Source organism: Lemur catta, chromosome 8 (genome assembly GCF_020740605.2).
Source record: "Lemur catta isolate mLemCat1 chromosome 8, mLemCat1.pri, whole genome shotgun sequence".
Classification (NCBI taxonomy): Eukaryota; Metazoa; Chordata; class Mammalia; order Primates; family Lemuridae; genus Lemur; species Lemur catta.
Window position 1 is genome coordinate 31,131,281 of NC_059135.1, and position 22,004 is coordinate 31,153,284.

General features: G+C 42.0%; 1 protein-coding gene across 1 annotated transcript in view; it reads right to left on the bottom strand.

Annotated features, from left to right (window-relative positions):
* Positions 1-1,525: 1,525 nt before the first annotated feature.
* LOC123643621 (aldehyde oxidase 2) overlaps positions 1,526-22,004 on the bottom strand; it is a 77,907-nt gene continuing 57,428 nt past the window's right edge. The window contains exons 31-36 of the mRNA XM_045559224.1: positions 20,621-20,735; positions 18,087-18,152; positions 17,786-17,974; positions 15,482-15,649; positions 5,000-5,075; positions 1,526-3,052 (exon numbers count right to left, since the gene is read on the bottom strand). Of these exons, the coding sequence (XP_045415180.1) occupies positions 5,022-5,075; positions 15,482-15,649; positions 17,786-17,974; positions 18,087-18,152; positions 20,621-20,735 (592 nt within the window). The 3' untranslated portion in view covers positions 1,526-3,052; positions 5,000-5,021. The remainder of the gene's footprint in view (positions 3,053-4,999; positions 5,076-15,481; positions 15,650-17,785; positions 17,975-18,086; positions 18,153-20,620; positions 20,736-22,004) is intronic.

Below are 22,004 nucleotides of genomic sequence, written 5' to 3' on the forward strand. Positions count from 1 at the left end.
AACCGATGATTTCTCAAAGGAAAAGACAGCAGTCAGATTAAAACAACAGGTGACCACGACACAGATGACAGTAAAGTCCCTTTTGGAACCAGAAACCATCCTGTTGAATGCTTCCCTTTTACCCCGTGACAGGGGTGTTTACAGATGTTGAGAAAGATCATCCTGGCAGCTGTGTGCAGAACGGTTTGGAGTGAGCCCAGCTAGCCAGCCACACACCGTCTAAACTTGAAGTTGCGGGAGCATGGAGCAGCTTGTCCTGCCGTGGTGGCTCTGCCAAGGAAAGAGCACTTGCTTTGTACTCAGTGCTATCTTGACATTGACTTTCAAGGGTGTGTGGGGAGGCTGAGAAAATGTCTTTATTTTCTATCTCCAACTATTTCTACCTAACTTTTGACTTTTTGACATCTTAAGAATTGGAAAGGATATCTTTTGCTATTTGTTTACTCAGTTATGAAACAGATCAAGTGTTAATTTTTACTGTTCTGGGGTGGTGCCAAGAGCAGGCTATTTTCCTTTACACGAGAGAAAATCTACTCAGAGAACCCAGGCTCAGAAGAGTACAAATGCCTCCTGCGTTCCCAAGACCCAGGGGGAAAGAAATAGGATCTGTAGAGCACAAGATGAGCATTGAGGGTGACAGTTCCTCAGTATTACAGGCACCACGCTGCCACTGACGCTGGGGAGTGGGTGGGGTGCAATTGTCCAGACAGAAGAGGAACAGCAGGTGTAACAACAGGGGCCAGAACCAGGTGCTTGTCCTGTTGCCTGAGACTTCCCCTAAGATTCTGACATTTGCTCATTGTATCCTGCCCATTCCTAGGGCCAGCTGAGAGCAGCTCTGATCTTGACAGCAGAGGCTGGACATTCTGGGACTGGCTATTCCTGAAGGGAAAAAAAAGTAGCTAATAAAAGTAGTTACATTCTCTGCATGTGTGAGAATTAGATGGATGGAGATGGTAGGTGTCTTAATTGGTCTGGGCTGCTATAACAAAAATACCATAAACTAGGTGGCTTATATACAAATTTATTGCTCACAGCTTCAGAGGCTGGAAAGTCCAAGATCAAGTCCAGCAGATTCAATGTTTGGTGGGGGATCCGTCTCTGGTTCATAGATGGTCCCTTCTTGCTGTGTCCTCACAGAGTGGAGGGGGTTAGCTAGCTCTCTGGGGTCTCTTTTATAAGGGCGCTAATTCCATTTATGAAGGTGGAGCCCTCCTGAGCTAATCACCTCCCAAAGGCCCCACCTCTTAATATCCTCACCTTGGGAGGTAGGTTTCTGTATATGAATTCTGGGGGGACACAAACATTCAGGCCATTGCAGTATGAGAGTAAGTCTTTGCTTTATCTTTTTTTTTTTTTTGTAATTTTTGAGCTATGTCAATGTATTATTTATTTTAAAAATTTAGTAATTTTCATCCTTTAACAACGCTTATTGAGCCCAAAGAATGGGTTTCAAATATGTGGCTTCAAATATGTGGCTTCAAATGTATCTTTTAAAAAATTATTTTATTAATATCCATGCCATCCAGATTTTAGTGCCTCAACCCACAGAAATAATTTTTATTCAAACCACTCTATTTTTAATGCTTTATAGTTTTTAAACATGACAAATGGAAATTAAATGCCCAGTAACCATCCTTAGCTCTAATAGACCAAATTAAAAAAATACAAATTATATTTACCATCATTTAAAATAATACATGTGATAAAACAAATTTCTCACATTCTTATTAGATTAAGGATTTTATTTTCAAAAGAATAAAAATTAACAAAAAATACTTTAAATTTATTTCATCCCAGCCACTCCAAGTTTTCCCAGCTCTTCTGCTCGTGTATCTTTCATAATTTTTGTCCTGCCCATGACCTTTCTGCTCCTGTCCCACTTCATGCCTTGGGCTGCTGTGGCCTAGGGGAGCCTCCACAGTCAGCAGATGGCCCTGTGGACAGCTGTGCCCCAGCCCTTCACGCACATGTGCCCACGCCCTGAGCGACCTTCAGCCTCCTCCAGGCTGTGCCGTGTGCCTCACTGTGTACCTTTGCTCCCCAGTCACCAGCGTTCTCAGCTCTGCCTCACCGTCTTCAGCCACTGCGGGAGTCACTGCAAACCAGGGCTTGGTGAGCCTCAGGACGTCAATTCCGCCTAGGAGAGGGTCAGGTTACCCCCTGACTTTCTGGTCAAATAAGGCCTAGTTTATATGCTGGTTTTTCTTCCTCTGAAGGCCCCTTAAACACAGATCAGTGGAATTTGGTGGATCTTGTAGATTTTAAGCCATAAGGTAGGGGTGATTACAATTTATAATTCTTTTGCTATGTGTTATGCACGTCAATGTATGGGAAATTGAGCCATGCAGTATTTCTGAAACTTTGATACCAGATGGGATGTTTTTCATCAAGAAATTAAAAAGAAATAAAGTAAAAACAGTGGGTTTGGGGAATAATACATTGAAATTTTTTTACATTGCTTTTCCCCCCTCCAAATTCCAAAAGAATGTTAGTCAGTTGAATAACAGATCTACATGAGGAAAATACCACTCCTTTGCTGTCAATCCATGACAAAAACAAAACAAAAACTTGCAGAACTCTTGTGGTGTCACTGCTCTGTGGCTATTGAATCAAATACATTACTGGGAAAAGTCATCAGATGTTTGTGTACGGAGAAGTGTCTTTCGTTATGTGATTGTAACCTGTATTACCAGTCCAGTTAGATTGGATGGACACAGAAAGGAAAAAAATTGCTTCTACAGCAACATTTACACGATCTTTTTGGAAACACATCAGTATTAAACTTGCTTGCTGTGGTTACTGCAGTGCTTTCCTGGTGGCCTCTAGCCTGAAAAGTCTAAGTAAATAATTTGTAAATAATGATTCATCTTGTTAATGTGCTCAGATGTGGATAATGCTTCTAAATTTCATGTCTTTTTTCCCACCACAATAGTATAAGAATATCAGTTTGGAGTTCAGTTAAGATTAACGAGCCACCTTTTTTTGGCCTTAGATCCAGGGATAGACTGGAACATGACATTTTTTTTTAACTTGTGAGAAACTGAAACACCTGGGAAAAAAAGGAAAAGAAAATAATTATGAGACAAAGTGTACATTAACTTTTGTGTGTGGGGAGAAGAACAATAAGTAGTTGAAAATTGGATTGGTAAGCTTTGCAGCTGTGGATAAGTGCATTTGAGTAGTTACTTCATCTCCCTTTCCTCTGTGTCTTCACTTATTAGAAGCTGGATGACATCAGAGGTTTTCAAACATTTTTTAGCAGAGGTTTAAAATGTTATGGGAGGCAGGGCACATTGGCTCATGCCTGTAATTCTAGTGCTTTGTGGGGATTACCTGAGGCCTGGAGTTCAAGACCAGCCTGGGCAACATAGCAAGACCCCATCTGTCTCCACCAAAAAAAAAATGTTGTGGGGAACACACATGCATGTATATGCTTTTAGTGTGGTATAACTTTAACATATAAGGTCAATGTTGAACACTTACTTATAAAGCAAATATCTGAGAACAATTATGCTACTTTGAAGAATGCAAAAACTTGAAATTGCAGGTAAAGATGACAGTTACCTACTCAAAATGCAACTTATGTCTGCATTTTGCTTTCATTGCACAGCATAGAGAAAATTCTGACACACACAGAAATAATTGTAAATGATAAAGTGCCAAGAGGGTTTTTTGGTTTTGTTTTGTTTTTTGTTTTTCAAATTTGTTTTGCAATCTGAGGAGATAGTCTTTATTTTAAAGCCCGTACAAAAACTTGACAACTCAGTAACTCAGTTCATTCAATTAGTTTAAATTTGGTATTTAGCATATCTTTGAGTGTGCATATGTGTGCGTGTGTGTGTGTGTGTGTGTGTGTGTGTATAGCCATCCAGTATTAAGTACCATGTGCCAGGCACAATGCTATGTACTTTACATGCTTTGTTTTACATAGGGATTAGGTTGGATTTGCCATCATACTCCCATTTAACTTTAATAATTGGAAAGAGTAAGAAGGAAAGAGCTCAGATAATTCTGCCCTGCATTCCTTGGGTGTGTGTTTTAAAGTTACCATTTTACAATAATGTAAGATGTAATTTTAAGTGTCACCTATTTTGATTTTTGTTGTTGTAAAGGAGGAGAAGCAAATTCTCATCAGTTATTTATTTAGTCTGATTTAGTAAAAATATCAATACAAGTTGTTCTCATATGACAAAGCACAATGGAATTAAATATATTATATATATTAATACTTGTGAATTGTTTTAGACATTTAATTGGAAAATTAGATTATAATGAAAAAACTTTATTAATTTTTCTCTGAACTTATGATGTAGTTCTTTCTCTTCTAGAATGCTTTCGGTTTTTCTGTTGTTGCTCAATAAGTTTGCAGAAAAGCAGAAGTTAAATTTTCTAACAATAAAAACATCATCTTATATTTCCCAAGAAGCTCCTTCAGCCACTCACCAAAGTCTTCAGTGCTCTGTATTTTGTGTTAAACAGCACAAAATTGTAGCTGTTGAACTCAATGAATACAAATAGATAACTCTTCCAAATAGCACTAGTTAATTATAAACATAGTAATCAGCAGATTTCAGTTTGGTGTTTTGCATTCAGTTTGGAAGTGATTCTTCAAAGAATCAGCAAGTAGGATCTTTAAATATCTTAGTCCACTGCATTCTCATGTTTTGTTTTATTTTAAAATATAAAGAAAAACTGCCTTGTTGGCTAAGACATTCTGACCATCCTTTGTCAGCTTCCAAAACCATGGATGTTTATTGTAAAGGATTAAAATGTTGGATAAGACATATTGCCTTAAAAATGAAACTTGAATTAACCACTTGTGCAATCTTCAGGTGCCATAGAACACAATTTGAAAACCACTGGACTGGCTGATTTTTTTTCTGCTCTTTGAGTAATTATCCTTTATTTATTTATTTTTATTTTTCTTTAAGATTTTTATTTTTATCTTACTGGAAGTCCTCTTATCTTCCAATATCTTTCAGCTTATTGATCTTACCTTTTAGGAAATGACAGCAGTATTATGCTATAGGGATAGACCAAGGTTTAAATGTCTTAGGGTCATCTCTTGGGATCTAAGAAAGAAAGCAAATTAAATTAATGTACCATAATATCGTTGCAATATTTCACCAGGAAAGCTATGTGAAATCTTTTTTTAGACAATCTTCTGATGGGAGGAGGCTGGATTTTCCTGGCTCCTGGGAAATGAGACTGTGTTGTCTCTTTCCAATGACAACTCTGAAAAGCATTAGGTTGGTGGTGTGCTCTCTGCTACACCTAATGTTGCTAAATTAGAGGGACAATCTTCACTTCCCAGATATGAATCCCAAAGAGAATTATAATATATATCGTATGAATACATTTGGGGGAGGCAGATGGAAAGTGGGATGTGGCCAGGCTTGAGGCGTTTACACTGGAGCCCATAGACCTGGAATCCTCTGCAGTGATACAGTAACAGCCCTGTCTGCACCTATAGCCAAATAATTTGCATAGTATTGTGCTCTTCTTGCTAGTTAAACTGCAGCCTCATTTCATGTTCCTGGGCTACAAGCTCCAAGAATGTGACTTGTTTTTCCTTCCTTGTGGTTCTGCATGCCTGCCTCTTCTGCCAGGAATTCCCCCTTAGGTTCGACCCATAAGCAGAACACACATTACTCTCTTCCCCTGTTATGTTCTTGTTTGAAGCATTGGTTGACTTTTAGCTACAAAAGTGTTAGAAACAAAAACAAACTTCCTTAATGTTGGAGAGCTATGAAGATTCCCAAAAGCTTTTTTCCCCTCCTACTATTTCTTTATTTCACAAAAATACAAAAAGAAGACAAAAAAATTCATAAGTTGTGTTCTTACTTTTTGCTCTTCATCTGTATTGAAATGTAAATGAAGGGCTAGGTTTGCCCTTCCCAAAGGGCCTTCCCTATTCCCTTAGCTGCTCCTATGGGAGGTGCCTGGTTATCTTCTTTAGAACTAGCCTATTCTGGGCTGGGTGCGGGGCTCACACCTGTAATATCAGCACTTTGGGAGGCTGAGGCGGGAGGATCCCGGGAGCCTGGGGATTGAGGCTGCAGTGAGCTATGATTGTGCCACTCTACTCCAGCCTGGGTGACAGAGCAAGGCCCTGTCTCCTAAAAAGGAAAGAAAAAAGAACTAGCTTGTTCCACCTGGGCTGGGCTGGACATAGCGTCTCAGTTTATTCTGAGGTAGATTCAGATCTACTCTTCTGCTAAAGGTGATGGGCCTTTTTAACCTGTTCTAAAACTCACTTCTTGTTCTTTTCACCAGAACTGGGCTCCTGGGGTATCCTTCTGTTTGGGGGCTTAGACCGACACTCATTCTCTTGCCGTGCTGGCTTTCTTGGGTCTCACCTACTCCCTAGCCTCTGGAGGGAGGACACAATTTCCTTTTGTGGTGTCAAAAATCCAGGCCCTGGGACTTAAGGTGCTCTTCATGGATCTTTCATGATCTCCTTCCTGTCCTTCTTTCCTCTTCTCCCTTGCCTGGTGCCATCCTCCTCCTCTTCCACTCTCCTTTTCCTCCCTGCTTGTTTCCTGACAGCTAGCTGATTAAAGAACTACATTCATTCATTCACTATGGATGTCAAGATTGGTTCCACTTTTAGTTAAAGCTCAGCTTCTGAAATAATACCTGGCCCTAGTCTCATTGGCCTCAAGGTAGTTGCCATCAACCCGGGATTCTTCATCGTCATTGTGCAGTACAGGATTAACTCAGCAGGCCTGGGTTGTCAAACCCTGCACATTTCAAAGAAAGGTTTGGCTCTTTCAGGTCCTGGGAGATAACCTGCAGGTAAAGTGTAGGTAAACCAGGCTGCCCACAGCATGTGAACTGTTCACGTGCCTCTCCTCCTCCATCTGGAAGGAAGGGCTCCTTTTACTGAACTAAACAGGTGGCACTTTTAATGCTGGCAACTCTCACAGAGTCTGGCATCTAGAAATGCAAAAGAAGCAGGGAGGGAAAAAGACAAGGGGCTGTGAGAGAGGCAGTGCTGTAGAAGGAGCGGGGTTGGTGGATGGAGACTGTTGGGGAGGGGCTTTACCTGTGGCTTTGGGCCTTGGTAACAGTTTGACCCCTGGGGGGCTAGTGACTGGCCACATCAGCCATGTGGGCATTCCATGCCTATGGAACTGACCCCCAATAAAACCCCTGGGCACCAAGGCTCAGGGGGGCTTCCCTGGGTGGCTGTACTCCATGCATCGTCTCACGCTACTGCTGGGAGAAATGAAGCACGTCTATGTGACTGTACTAGCAGAGCACAAATGGATGCTGGTACCTGGTCCTCCTGGGCTCTGCCCTGTGCACCTTGTGCCTTTGCTGATGTTAATCTGTGTCCTTTCACTGTAGCCAACCACAACTGTGCATTCAACAGCTTTCCTGAGTTCTGTGAGTTCTTCTAGTGAGTCATTGAACCCTGACTCAATCATCTTCATCATCATCATCAATATATATTGACCATTACCATGTGTGACAACTGCTAACTGCTTTATATGCTATCTTACCATTCAATCGTCACAACAACCCTGTAAAGTAACTGGAATTATTCTCTTCACTTCTCACTCCTACCATAATTTATAGATAAGGAAACTGAGTGATAAGTCAAATCATCAAAGGTAGAGCTGGGATTCAAACCCAGGTTCCTCTACCTCCAGGCCCCATGTCTTAACAACAAGTTAAAACAGCTCATTGTAACCTCTGTCCCCGCCGGATAAGGTGGCTGTCTTTTTCCTGCTTTACATTTTGCATCTCTTATTCCCTCTCTTACACTGTGGAATGCCTCCAGCTTTGTTCTCTTCCCTTTTAGGTACTCTCCCTGTCTCTCCCTTTCCTCTGCTTCTCCCAACCTCAGGAGTAAGAAACCAGGTAGGAGAGATTTTAGATATAAAAATACTTTCAGTAACAGTATCAGAGAATCCCCTTCAGTAGTAAAAATGGCTACTGTGTGAAGTGTCACCAAGCATTGCAGGGAACAGATTCAGTCCCTGTATCCTGGGACAACCACGTTCAATGTGGAGCCAGTTTCACAGCCTGTTAGAATGTCAATAAAACCATTTCCAAGACAGCATGAGGGGCAGGGAGAAGAATGTGATTAAGGGTGTGTACATGCTTGTCTATTTGTGTGTGCATGTGTATGTGTACGTGTGTGCATACGTTCTGCATGTGTGCCTCATGGGAACAGGACAATAGGTTCTGCATTCTGAGGTAGACACCATGGGAGACTCCACGCTGAGGAGTCTGCCCTGGGTCATGCAGTCTGCTTCTGTGTTCTGTCTCAAAGAATCCATGTGACTGAGGCATGTTTGTGCTGGCCTAAGGCCCTGCCAGTTATCTGTGGCTTAGATTTCAGTTGAGCAGGTTGGAGACTGCTTGTTTCTACACGTTGTGTTATGTGAACCCTAGGAAATAGAATGCAGTCTTATAGGACTAGCAGTACATCTCCTCCAGCTCAGAGAAATCCAAGGTTGTGCACAGGATACGGGGTTGAACAGGCTCCACCTGGAGGGACTAGTGTTTGGGGATGACCCAGCTGGGAGAAGTGTAGGTAAACCAGGCTGCCCGCAGCACGTGAACTGTTCACGTGCCTCTCCTCCTCCATCTGGAAGGAAGGGCTCCTTTTACTGAACTGAACAGGTGGCACTTTTAATGCTGGCAACTCTCACAGAGTCTGGCATCTAGAAATGCAAACGAAGCAGGGAGGGGGAAAGACATGGGGCTGTGAGAGAGGCAGTGCTGTAGAGGGAGGGGGGTTGGTGGATGGAGACTGTATTAGGGTTGGGGGAGGGGAGGTGAAGGCCTTTAGAAACTAGTCATTTTTGGCTGGTGTGGTGCCCCATGCCTGTAATCCTAGCTGCACTTCAGGAGGCTGAGGTGGGAAAATCACTTGAAGCCAGGTGTTCAAGACCAGCCTGAGCAACGTGGTGAGACCCCAGCCCCTACAAAAAATAGGAAAAATTAGCCAGGCATGGTGGCGCATGCCTGTAGTCCCAGCTACTTGGGAGGCTGAGGCAGGAGGATCACTTCAGTCCAGGAGTTTGAGATAGCAGTGAGCTGTGATGCACGACACTGCACTGTCTAGCCTGGGAACACAGCGAGAGCTTGTCTCAAATAAAATAAAGTAAACTACCCATTGCCAATCTCAAAGAACAGCAGGCATGGCCATTTGGAATTGATCTAAGATTAAAAGGACTTTCCCACCTTAAGTAAGTTACTATAAAATCAAGCCTCAGCCTAACACATGACATTAGTTAGCCACTTGTGGTTGCAAAGATTCCTTGGGAGTCAGCATTATCAAGGCTGTCCCTTCAAAACATGGGGTGAGCTGAAACCTGTTTACAAACCTGTTTCTCAGCTGAGTTGTCTGACTTTACCTTCCAGGAGATAGAAGCTGAATCTGCTAATTGATTTTACAGGGCCTCCCACCATGGCAGCCCACATATGCCATGTTTTTGTGGTTACTCAATAAATACTTTTTGCTGCTGCAGATAACAAGGTAACACAATTAAAAAAAAATCTTTTCTATTGCTATCTTCTCCAAAGCAGTATTTTTCCAATTTTTAAAGGTGTGAATCCCTTCATGTTTCTGAATCCTAAGGATTTTTTTAAAAAAATGAAATCACTGTTTCTAAGCAGAAGTCCTCATTTGAAAGTGTTAATTATGTATCTCTGTATATGTTTAAGGAAAATTTACTTTTTTTTTTCTTGTGGAATTTTAAATGACTGTACAAAACACATTTTCCAAGAAGTACATTTTTTTTTCTTTTTCCCATCACCAAAAGGGAAATTACATAGAGATGATGTTTCTGGCCCTGTCTGGCTGAGCCAGGCTGCCCTGCTGGGCTCTGAGCAGAAACCTTCACCAGCAACACTGTTTTCATGAGAAATTCACCACCTGAGAAATGGCCTATGTGTAAAAACAGCAGGCAGCAGCTCTGTGACCAAGTTAACCAAAACCAAACATATAAAAAACCTTTTGATGTAGCAAATGCTCATTCAAACAGCAGAATTTTTTTGTAACAAAAATGCCCTAAGTTTCTCACCAATGTCTGCCTGTTGGTGAAGCCAATTTACCCATGATGAGGCTGCTTGTTATAAGGGTTATTGTTTATTCTGCCCTCAGCAGGTCAACTTAATGTGGAAACACTTTTTAAGCTCTTTGGGAGAGGCATATTTTGAAGAAGGTCATTAACACTTTACATGTTTTTGGTGATGACCTTAACTCTAATATTTACAGAGTGACTCATATTTACACAGTATTTTTACATGCATTATTTTATTTAATTCCAAGGGAAAAGTACTGAGTGTTTTACCATCATTTCTGTTTAAGAAATAGATCTGGGCGGGCTGTTATTTACCTTATGGCTATAAGGAGGTTATTAAAAGAGGAGGTTTTGAACTTTTCAATATTCATGTTCTAGTCCTCAGACATTCTGACACTCTGAACTTCTTACTTATCAGAACAAATTGTGTTTTGACAACAGTGTTCAAAGGCCAAATACAAAGTGTTAGTATCTATGGTTCTCAAAAAATATCTGTATTTTTTGCATAGTACAGCATCACATACCGTGTGAGTCATCATATATTTCAACTAAAACCTATGTTGTAGCTTGAGCAAATGTATTTAAAAATGCCAATTCTGGGTCAGGCATGGTGGTTTACGCCTGTAATCCTAGAACTCTGGGAGGCCAAGGCGGGAGGATCGCTTGAGGGCAGGAGTTTGAGACCAGCCTCAGCAAGAGTGAGACCCCGTCTCTACTAAAAATAGAAAGAAATTAGCTGGGCAACTAAAAGTAGAAAAAACTAGCTGGGCGTGGTGGCACATGCCTGTAGTCCCAGCTGCTTGGGAGGCTGAGGCAGGAGGATTGCTTGAGCTCAGGAGTTGGAGGTTGCTGTGAGCTAGGCTGATGGCACGGCACTCTAGCCTGGGCAACAGAGCAAGACTTTGTCTCAAAAAAAAAAAAAAAAAAAAAGAAAGAAAACAATGAAAAAAAAAAAGTCAATTCTGATATGAGCTCAGATTTGTTCCAAGATGCTTTAAAGAGATTGGTCGGTGTGATCAGTCAGGCTACAAGAACTTCAGGAAGCCTGCTGTGGTTCCTAAGGTGATGAATGAATTGTACTTCCTAAAGATCTGAAGAAGTAGACCTGGAACGTGACAGAGGCTAATTGCCAGCAAAGGTGCTGTTTGGAAGGACTGTCTAGGTTTCACCCTTCTGATGTGAAAATAAGTGGTGTGGCCACAAGTTTCTATTTCCTTTATCTCTCTGCTAGGGAGAACAACAATTGTGAGGTTTTTTTCCTACTAGAGAGGCAAGTCAGACACTTAAGAAGAAGGCCACTGTTGAGGGAGACTTGGTCCCTAGCTACTTTGAATCTGTTGAAACGGCCTCAGGGCCTTTGCACTAGCTACTCTCTGCCTGGAATGTGCCATTACCAGCTTTGTGCTCTCTCATTCATTTCACTCAGGCCTTGGCTCAAATGTGAATATCCCCAGAGAGAACTTCTCTAACAAACTATCTAAAACAGTTTAAAACAATCTCTCCATCACATTCTAGCACCCTACTTTTCTATTTTGCTTCATGGCATTCATCACCATCTGCAGTTATATTGTGTTTGTTTACTTGTTTACTGTCTGGCTTCCGCAACAGAATGTGAGGTCCATGCCGGCAGAGATTGTCTTGCCCACTACTATTTCTCCGGTTCGTCAGCAGTGCCTGGCACTGGGAAGGTGCTCCCTAAATACATTAGCTGAATGAACACTTGCATTACGAGTGACCAAAGCTGGGACCCCATCTGACTTCTCTGACTTTAAGAAAAGATTAAGGCTAAGTTAGGAAACTTGTTTTCTATTGACTTGCTGGGATAACCCAGGGTCAGCTAAACACTTATAATTCATTGTTTGTCCTTCTCCCCTGCCAGACTGTAAATGCCTTAAGAGAAGGGACCTGTGAGTCTGACTCACCGCTATCCTCCCTATGCCTCAACCTCTGCAGAAAGGAAGGCATCAAATCAACTTGTTAGATTTCAGTAAAATATGAAAGATGAGTAGGGGTTAACCAGATGAAGAAAGGAAGATGGCTCCAAGCAGAGGGAAGAGCATGGCAGAGACCCTGTAGCAGAAGTGAGCAACTCTGTCCTTGATACGAGGAATGAGAAATGACAGAAGGTGGCAAGGGTCGCTGGGTGGGGCACCACATGTGGCTGTAGAGGTGGGTGGGGCCCTCTGTGCCAGACTCTGAATGTTTGTAGGCTTGGTCGGGCAAGTTAAGAAGTTTTATCTGTCCTAAGAGCAAAGGGGAGCTGTTTGCCTTTGTGTGTGCTGGAGTGACACGGTCAGCTTTGTCATATCACAAGCCTCTGCTGCTGGGGGTATAGGGTGACCAGTCAGGAGGCTACTTTGACCCAGGCTAGAGAGATGGTAGTTGGACTTGGGGTCACTAGGAAGTAACTCCACCGTGGCAGAGGTCTCTGTTTCATTCACTGCTATGTCCTGACCGTTGTTCTATAGAACAATGCCTGGCACACATTAGACACTCAACATATGCTTGTTGAATGAATGAATAGCACAGTGGTTAAGAAGGGAGGAGATGGAGTGGTCAAGAGATCGTTAGGAGGTAAAAATGAACAGGACACGGTTAAGGGCTGGCTACTGAGTATTAGGGAGAGAAACGCCAGGAGGATTCCTAGGTTTCTTGTTTGTTTCTCTACGGGTGCATGGGAGGAGTATTGCCATTTCCTGCAACAGGTATAGCAGAAGAATTTATGTTTTGTGTGTTTCTTGGCCTCCTTGTTAAACTAAGCATCAGAACTTCCTCCTCTCTGCTCTCCTTGGGAGGCCTCACTCAAAGCTGGCTTCTGGTTGTCGTCTCTGTTTTGGGGACCAGCTGAGGAGAGGGGATCTGGAGGCCAGAACAAAGTAATGTGTGGATCACTGAAGTCTTGTCAAGGATTTGCAGAGAGTTGCATTCTCATTGTGTCAGTGAGGGCAGTGGAATGGCTGAGCATAGCGTGAGTCAGGGTAAGTGTGAAGGGTAAATGGTCACTCTCTACATGGTCTAAAGTGGCCTTAAGGTAATAACAAAGGGCCTATTATTAAGAAGTTCAACATTCTTCCCTGCCCCCACCCCTCAAGTTTATTCCAGTGGCTACAAATGAAGATTGGGAGTGTGCAGGATAAATGAGTTTGGCCAGGTATTTTCTTTTTGTATTTAAGCAACTATTTTTTGAGAGATGTTTCCTGGGAAAAATATCTTCCCAACCCAGATTTCCTGAGAATCAAGGCCCGACAGAGTCACTCTCAATTGTACTGTTCAAATCTTTTCAAGCATTTATGTCAGGGCTAAACCAACTTTATAAAACGAGTATACAAATAAGATATATTGTACATACAAACGTATTTGTTTGTGCACACAGACACACATACCCAAAATGGTTATAGTTAGTTCTGGTTGGTAGGATTATGGATGATTTTAACTTCCATCTTATTATTTTCAGTATTTTCTAATTGTTCCATAATGGACACATGTTACTTTTATAAAGACATAATGTGACAAGTGTTATTAAAATGAACTTTAAAATATCAAATATAAATTGTAATATGATCTGATATTTAGAAACCACATATCCATTCATGAGTATTTTAGAAAGTGGGAGGTTATTCTCGCATTGGCTCTGAGCAATTGATTGATGGATGTACAAATTGTAGATGATTTATATCCATGAAGTCATATTAAATTAGTCTTTTCCAGCAACCATCAGACTTGGGAGAAAATATGGTCTGGTCACATGGGCCAGGTCGTTGAGGGTCTGAGTCCCAAATGGAAAATGAAATCAAAGTGAGTCACTTCTTACCATTGCATGTGGAAGAGAAACTTTGCCAGACAACCACACTATTAAAAACAGCCTGAAATCTTGGAAATGAAGAAATTCTTTTCAGGAGCCAAGCCATTGCAAGACTGAAAACATTAACCCCAGGCAAGAAAGAAATATTAGAAGAATCTTTTTGCTGTGTTGTGTTTTGTAGTTTCCCTAATTGGCCCCATTCCAATAAAGGATATTTATTATTGCAAAATGTGAGTGAGAGCATTTTTTTTAAAGGTGAGAAGTGCTTATGCTTTTGCTTCTGCGGTATGAGATGACATGATTCCACAGGACCGTGCCACAAGCATGGTTGGGAGTGGGCAGATGCTGGCTCTCCAGGCCAAAATCAGCACAGAGGAGTTCCTGGAGTGGAGGGTACAGTCCCCTGGCCCTGCCCATCTGAGGAACGACTGGCCAGAGGCAGGTGATTGTATAATAGCTGTGGACAGTGGACTCAGAGAAGTGTCAGAAACAATGGCTAGGAGAAGACTTAGAGGGAAATCACAGGGTAATTGGTGTTATTGGAGTACAAGAAATATTGTTGAGTTAAATTTGGAGATGGAAAGAGGCGTGTATCATGTAGGGGAAGGAAATGGGTAATTATAACATTTCCCTCTAATCAACATTCCTATATTATTTTTTCACTGTATGGCTGGCTATTTTGAAGAGGTCAGTTAATATTTGGGCTTCTCTTAATAAAAATTTGAAAACATAAATTTCCTTTTAGGAAGTAGAAAATCCATTCTTTTCTCTCCAGAAGGCAATATACTATAGCAAAACCAGATGTTGAATCTTAACCCCCACTTGCTAGCTGTGTGATCTTGTGTAATAACTTATTATACCTTAGTTCACTCAACAGTACAATGAGGAAACTAGGAGTAGTGACCTGATACAGTTGCAGTAATGACTAATGAGATAATACGCGTAAAATGTTTAGTACAGTGCCCAGGCAATGTTAGCTGCTACTATTATTTAATATTTAAATTAGGATGCTTTTAGGAAATTGGCAAAGGCTGGACTCAATGACCTCTGGAAGGTTGCTTATCTGTAACGTTCAGCAAGTTGGGATTGCCACGTGTGTGCCCAAGTGCAGCAGTGCTCTCTCTCTTGGGCTGGGAGGCATTGGCATAACAGGGAATGAAGTGGAAAGGCAGCAGCTGTCAGTGGGATCACATTATTTCTAAATGATGGGCAGTCTGTGTGTACTCTTTGTATAGGGAACATGGAAAGTAACATCAAATATGGCTACGTTACACATGGGTTTTGTGTGTGTGTGTGTGTGTGTGTGTGTGTGTGTTTGTTGAAGGGCAGGACGGATTAGGTAGGGTAGAGGGAGCGAAAACTTACCACAATTTGCTTCCCATTTAGCTATTAGTTTTGGAAGCATGGAGGATACTTCAGGGTTGCTGAGATAGTCAAATCAAATAACACATGGGGAAATGTTTTTTAAAAAGTTGAAATTACTACCTATATACAAGGTATATTTGTGTGATTTGTTTTAATTATTTTATATTTGATTAGCTAGACACAGTTTAGGTAACAAATTTACCCAAGAGGTCTAGCAAGCAGGAAATAGAAAAATCACCTTTTAGGAAAATAAACAATAATTCCATACCATTTCTGTGAACCGATCTGCACAAGCCATTCGAACCCATTCTGGCGTTGCTGGGCTCTGCACTGTGAAGTCCTCCGCTATGTCTCTTTCTGTGCGTACTGTGGCCACAGCATCAGCGATGGCAAAGAACACAGATGACCCCAGGAACATCCCAGACTCCCCAAGACCCTGCAAGAAAGCACACGGGTTTTAGAAGCTCCAATACTAGACTACAAGCTACTAAAGGGCAGGGGCTTGTTCACTATTGTATCCACAACTCATGGAACAGTGTCTTGCACATAAAAGGTTCTCAACACGTGTTTGTTGATTGACTTACTGATTGAACAAAGCTTGAATTATCTTTAAAAAAAATCCCTGAAATTCCCAGATCTTTAATCCTGTCTGGGTTAAATATTTGTTCTATAGGAAAGGTGTGGTGTGGTGGGGGAGCGTCCCCTATTTAGTAAAGAACATTCAGTGGATTGAATTGGCCAGCTTCCTCAGCAGAGAGAAAAATGATTCAGTATGACTCCTGGGTCAGGGGTGACAGGGTGCTCCAGAATAAAGAGTACAGACTTTGATACCAGATGAAAGGTTGAAAAGCCATCATCTGCAAGGAATGGGCAGATATTGTAAATGAATGATGTAGGCAGATGAAGGACAGTAAGGAGTAGTGGGGACTATGGTGAAGTAGAGATACTCCATGTCCTATCTAAAGCGGGCAGCTGTTCTTTGGTTCTAGCTAATCGTTGCCTTCTAGGAATGCAGCCAAAATGATCAGATCATCCAAATTTTCAAGAAAATTTAGATATTTCTATTTTAATGTAAAATTCCCTGACTTTTAAAAACACTGTGTCGGCCAAAGAATATACATCTTCAGGCTAGATTTAGCCAGTGGGCCACCAATTTGCAACCCCTGAGCTAAAAAGAGTGAGTCTGAACCTGGCCCTTACTCCCTATGCTCCTCTCAGTAAGTGAGACCATCTCTCTGTGCCTCTGTTTCTTTGTGAACTGTGGGCCATGATACCTACCTGTGAGGGTGCTGTGAGGGTCAGGAAGTGCAGAAGCACCTAAGCACGGCTCCTGGCACCTGGTAGCTCCCTGCTACTGTTACACAGTATACTCCACGGGGGACCTGCAACCCGTGGTCTTCCTGAGGGTCTGCCCGTGAGTGGCTGGCCACAACCACAAAGGCTCAAGGGCCCCATCTGCCTGTTACTCTTGGTGACCTTAAAGCTGCTCCCTGTAGGCTCTGAGCTGCCTTTCCCCCTTTGAGTGATTTCCAGTCCAATGAGAGTTCAGAGGCCCCATTATTTGTCCTTCCTTTGCAGTTTACCCTGACCTCGCCACATGTCTAGAGAATGCTCCTGGGCTGAAAGTGGGATCCAGTTTGGAAATGATGAAACTCTTGCAGATGTATATGGACCCTTTCTTTATTTTTGGGTACAAGCAAGAAATCGCCCAAAAGATTTTAAAGAAAACTTTCACAAAACATTTTACACCTAAAGTTTTTACTGTGCTGGGTTTTCACATAACTTGCATACAGAGATGCAAACAAATACTGACCTTTATTTTAATTGCAGTTTCATTATTTTAGCAATCACTAAGGGTAGATGTCTTTGCTTTCTGATGCTACTGACATTTTGTGCAAGGTAATTCTTTGCTGTGGGGGCTTCTTTGTGCATCGAAGGCTATTGAGCTGCATCCCTGGCCTCTACCCAGTAGTGGTAACATCCCTTGCTCTCCCCCCCACATTGTGGCAACCAGAAACATCTCTAGACACTGCCAAATGTTCTCTGGGAGGGGTAGCAAGTTGAGACCCACTGCTCTAGATTCATTTCTGGGTGTGACTGAGAATCTTGAACCCTTCAAAGGTGAGTGATTTGCCTAAGACCACAGGGATGGGTGGGGCTGGAGCCAAAAGCCAGGTCTTCTGAGGCCTCCATCCAGGATTCTGTCCACACTGCCACTGCTTCCTGAGATCTCAGTAGCATCGTGCCTTCAATCCTGTTTAACACTGTAGTCTTCAGTGTCTTAAGTCAAAGTGTTATTCTATCAAGAAGGCAAAGCTTTTTGCTGAATTTTAGAGTTTTCAGTGAAAGAGGAAATTATTAACATCCTTGGTCCATGGTTGCCATCGAGTGGATCGTTTATCTTCTCTGAATTTCAGTTTTCTCTAGGTGATTCACCTCCAGATTCTAACAGTCTATAGTGATTTGGTTCTGATAACAGTTAACATTTATTTATTATTTTGTCTACCTACTTTCATTTTCCACACTGCTACTCAACCCACTACACTGTGCAGCAGTAGGTTTGGGTGCTTACCTTAGATGAATAGATGGTTAGTGGGGTTTGTGATGACGGCAACAAGGAGACATTGAACTCCTCCGGGACGTCAGTGATGGCTGGAATTTTGTACTCATCTGGGCTCCGAGAATACAGGACACCTTCTGGGGAATATTTCAGTTCTTCAGTGGTATAAAGGCCCATTCCCTGAATAAACGATCCTTCGATCTGAAGGGGGACAATTTCAAGCTTTGTGATGCTGTATCCTTTTTAGAAGGCCTTTACCTTCACCAAAATCACCCTCAGGAAGGGGCATCCACCTGAGTGGGCCAGCACCTACCTGCCCGATATCGATGGCCGGATTTAGGCTGCAACATGCATCCATGACGATGTCCGTTCTGATTTTCTGCCCAACACAAAAATTACCTCACCATAAATATTTGAGTTAAAAAGTATTATTTTCAGGTTTATTCAAATGGCGTCCAGTTATTCCAGAACTCCTGCTGGTTAATTAACAGTCTACAGTGATTTGGTCCTGATAACAGTTAACGCTCGTTGAACCCGGTGAACACTAGAGCTGGTAAGACATCTGGTAGGCCCTTTAGATGTAGTGCTAGGACTGTCAGCGACCCTGGAAGGTCTTTTGCATTCATGGTTTTGACTCCTCTTAAGTGACTTCAAAGTCCATGACATGTTGGTGTGTCCGAGTGAGTCACTTGGTAAATAGTTGTTGTGCCTGGTTTTTCACCTGATTCTCAGCCTGGATTTGTTGTTTGAATATAATTCATGAGCTCCTCTATTTCTCATGATGATCTGAGGCAAGTGGTATTGTTGCCCTTTTTTTCTGAGAAAATCATGTAGCCACACTGGCATGTGTGAGTCTGAGGATTTGTAAGATCATGGAAGGTATTAGGGCAAATGTTGAGACCACCTGTGACTCTGCTCGTCTACTTTCTCTTCTGAGAAACATCACACAAATCTGGCCCTTCTATTTTGCACCAGGCATGTGCACATAGGTTGCTAGGGAGCCCCTGAAGGCCCCTAAATGCCTGTGGTCTATCTCAGGAATATCTCTGGGCTTCCCTTCTGCCCCATTTTCCAGGGCTTGTTCTGATAACATCATCGTTCCCATTCCTTTGACTCCTACTTTCTATCCAGCCCTTTGGATTTGGCAATTCTCTTTTGGCTCAAACCTCAGCCTTGGACAACCTACTGTGGGCATTGGGACTGGCCTTCATCCATCTTCAGCCTCGACAGGGAGGGAGACTGGACACACCTCAGAGTGGGCCTTCAATTTACTTCTGCCCTGAGACCTGCTCTGTTCAGCATTCCGGGTGCCGGACAGTGGGAAGAGAAGGCTGTGCACTCAGGCTGAATCCACGGGTGCTTGGTTCACCACACACAAGCAGCCAGCAGCAACAGGCCTGTCACTTAATTTCTCTTTAATTAAAAGATGTTTTACCTCTTCAAGGAATAAGCTATTCTAAGGGATCAAAGTGATGCTGAAATTACAGAACCTTAAACCATAAATGTAAACTGGAAGGCAAAGAAAAGACCAAATTTTAACTTTTCTGACACCATACATTAAGGAAGATTCCCATGAGGTTAGTTTCTTGAGAGATTTATACGGAGTTCCTCAGGTAAAATTGACAGATAAAGTAAGTATGTCCCAAATATTGCATGGGACATATTTATGCCAGAAAATTATTTGTTGTTTATCCAAAATTCAGATTGAACTGGCTGTATTTTAATTTGCTACTGTATCTATACAAATTGACCATTTATATTTTTGGGCAAGGTGGCTCAAGGTGATGTTGGAATAATTTGTATATGGAATTTAGATGTATCATTGTTGCATCATGTAAACTTCCTAACAATTTACCGTACTTTAGGTTATACTATATGCTATTTGAAGTTTCTGTAATCACTCTATTCCCAGAATGGTACCTGGGGTATACTCACGGATTTATCCTCTATGGTGCAAGTAGTTAACTTTGGGTTAAATATGACTCCTGGCTGGTGTGGTAGCTCACATCTATAATCCCAGGGCTTCAGGAGACCGAGGTGGGAGGATTACTTGAGGCCAGGAGTTCGAGACCAGCCTGGGCAACATAGCAAGTTCCTATCTCTACAAAAATTAATTAAAAAAAAAAAAAAGCTGGGCTTGGTGGTGCATGCCTGTGGTCCCCCCAGCTACTTGGGAGGCTGAGGCAGGAGGATCCCTTGAGCCCAGGAGTTTGAGGCTGCAGTGAGCTATGATTGGGCCACTACACTCCAGCCTGAGCAACAGAGAGAGAGAGAGACCTTGTCTCTAAAAAAAAAGAAAAAAAAAAAAAAAAGAAAAAAAAGAGTATGACTCTCTGCTTCCAATAAGTGGTTTCTTGGATACTCAATTACATAGCAAACACAAAAATCGTTTTCATACCTCTCCCTCACCAAATCTATTTCTTTAGGGGTCAGTAAGTATCCTCGGGATAATTGACTTTAATGTTAGCACGTTAACTACAGGCTTTCAAAATGTTTGCTGAAGACTACTAAATTACCTATTCCTTTAGATTAGATAACTTGTCCTGTCCTTCCTTTAGGAATAGAATCTTTTCCTGGGAAAAACTTTGGAAAGTGATTTTGTTGTCTGAAATGAAATAAGAAATTCAATACATTTTAGGCTGTCACGGGCAATTCCTTCTTGACCACTGCATTGTCTTTTTAAGAGGAAACTCAGGATAAGGCCAGATCTCTGGACACTCCCATGGAATTGACAGGATCTGTTCTTGTCATATGGGTATTACATTATGAAACTGGGCTACCTACTGTGCAACACACTTTTGTGGTTGCTGCTTTAACTCTCCAAGAGCAGAGTTAGACTGGACTTACCTTGTGAGCCCCTGTCAGGCAGTCAATTTCAACCTCGGAACAGGCGGCTCCATAGACATAGTACGGAAACGGGTCTCCCTCTCCCCTGTCCCAGTCCATGAAGGCTTTGTAGCCCCTGAGGAAAGAAGGAAAGCCTTTAGCTGGTGAGAAGGGTGCAAACAATGTGGACTCATTGTAAAAATTACCAAAGTTGTATGATAGCATTTCATTTGATTGGTGTTCATTTTAATTGCCTTTTAAGCTCATTTAAACGGCTACATTGTATTTACAACCTAGCAGTTATCATTTGCCTCCATTTTAAAGAGGATACTCCTTACAATTAAGAAAAAAAAAGTGAAAAAAAAGAGGATACTCCTTGTGCTGCAGTTAGGATGTCAAGGAGAGGGAGAAGCCAGCAGGCGGGGCTCGAACCCCACAGTGTGTCTGTGTCTTGATGGTCTAGGGTTTGAGCTTTGGCCCTGCCTGACCATTGAGAACCTCGACTGATTTTTGTCAGTGTTCCCAGAGGGACCCCACGGCTGTGCCAGCCAAATGAACAGGGAGCTGATGGAAATTCAGGGCTGGTACAAAAATCAGAGCCGGTAATTCAATGCATTAATTTATAATGGAAGATGGATTCAGATAGAGGGCTGGTTTGCTCTCTTCTTGGGTGACTGAACTCAGGAATCTAGAACTCATGTACAGGGCACTGGGCTGGGCTGTTACCTCCTTCTTTCCTTCTTTCTTCATGAGGATTTGCTTTAGTGCTGTGTGTGTGTGTGTGTGTGTGTGTGTGTGTGAGAATGTTGTTGGGTGTCTTGTTTCATTAGATCATAAAACTAATTTCACATGCTTCTTGAATTTGACAGCTTTTCTCTCTGTGATTCATCCTCTTAACACATGTTTCCTGAGGGCCTCCCACGGACTGACACTGCGTAAGTGATGACTGCTGATTACCATCCTACCCATCTCCTCCCACCCAGCAAGGAGCTCCAACATAGACAGGTTTTATGATAAAGGGAGGGAGATTTGTAAAATTGAGATGCAAGTTATTTCTAATGATAATATCCTTTGACTACTCACAATAAAAAGTAGTAAATAATGATTAGATGTTGTAAGTCAAAGTGTTTTTTTTTTTAACCCAATAGAGGTATTTTTATTATTTAATGTTTCTTTGGACATAACTGAAAAGCCTATGTGAAATTATAGAATTTGGGGTCTGGAAGAGACCTCAGCAGTCTCATAATAGGAACTTATTTCACAAATGAGGGAACTGGGGCTCAGAGTGATTGGTTTACCTCATATTTTCTCAGCTAAGTTAACACATTATTTTTTATTTATTTATTTTTTCTTGAGACAGAGTCTTACTCTGTCACCCTGGGCAGCGTGCAATGCCATCATTGTA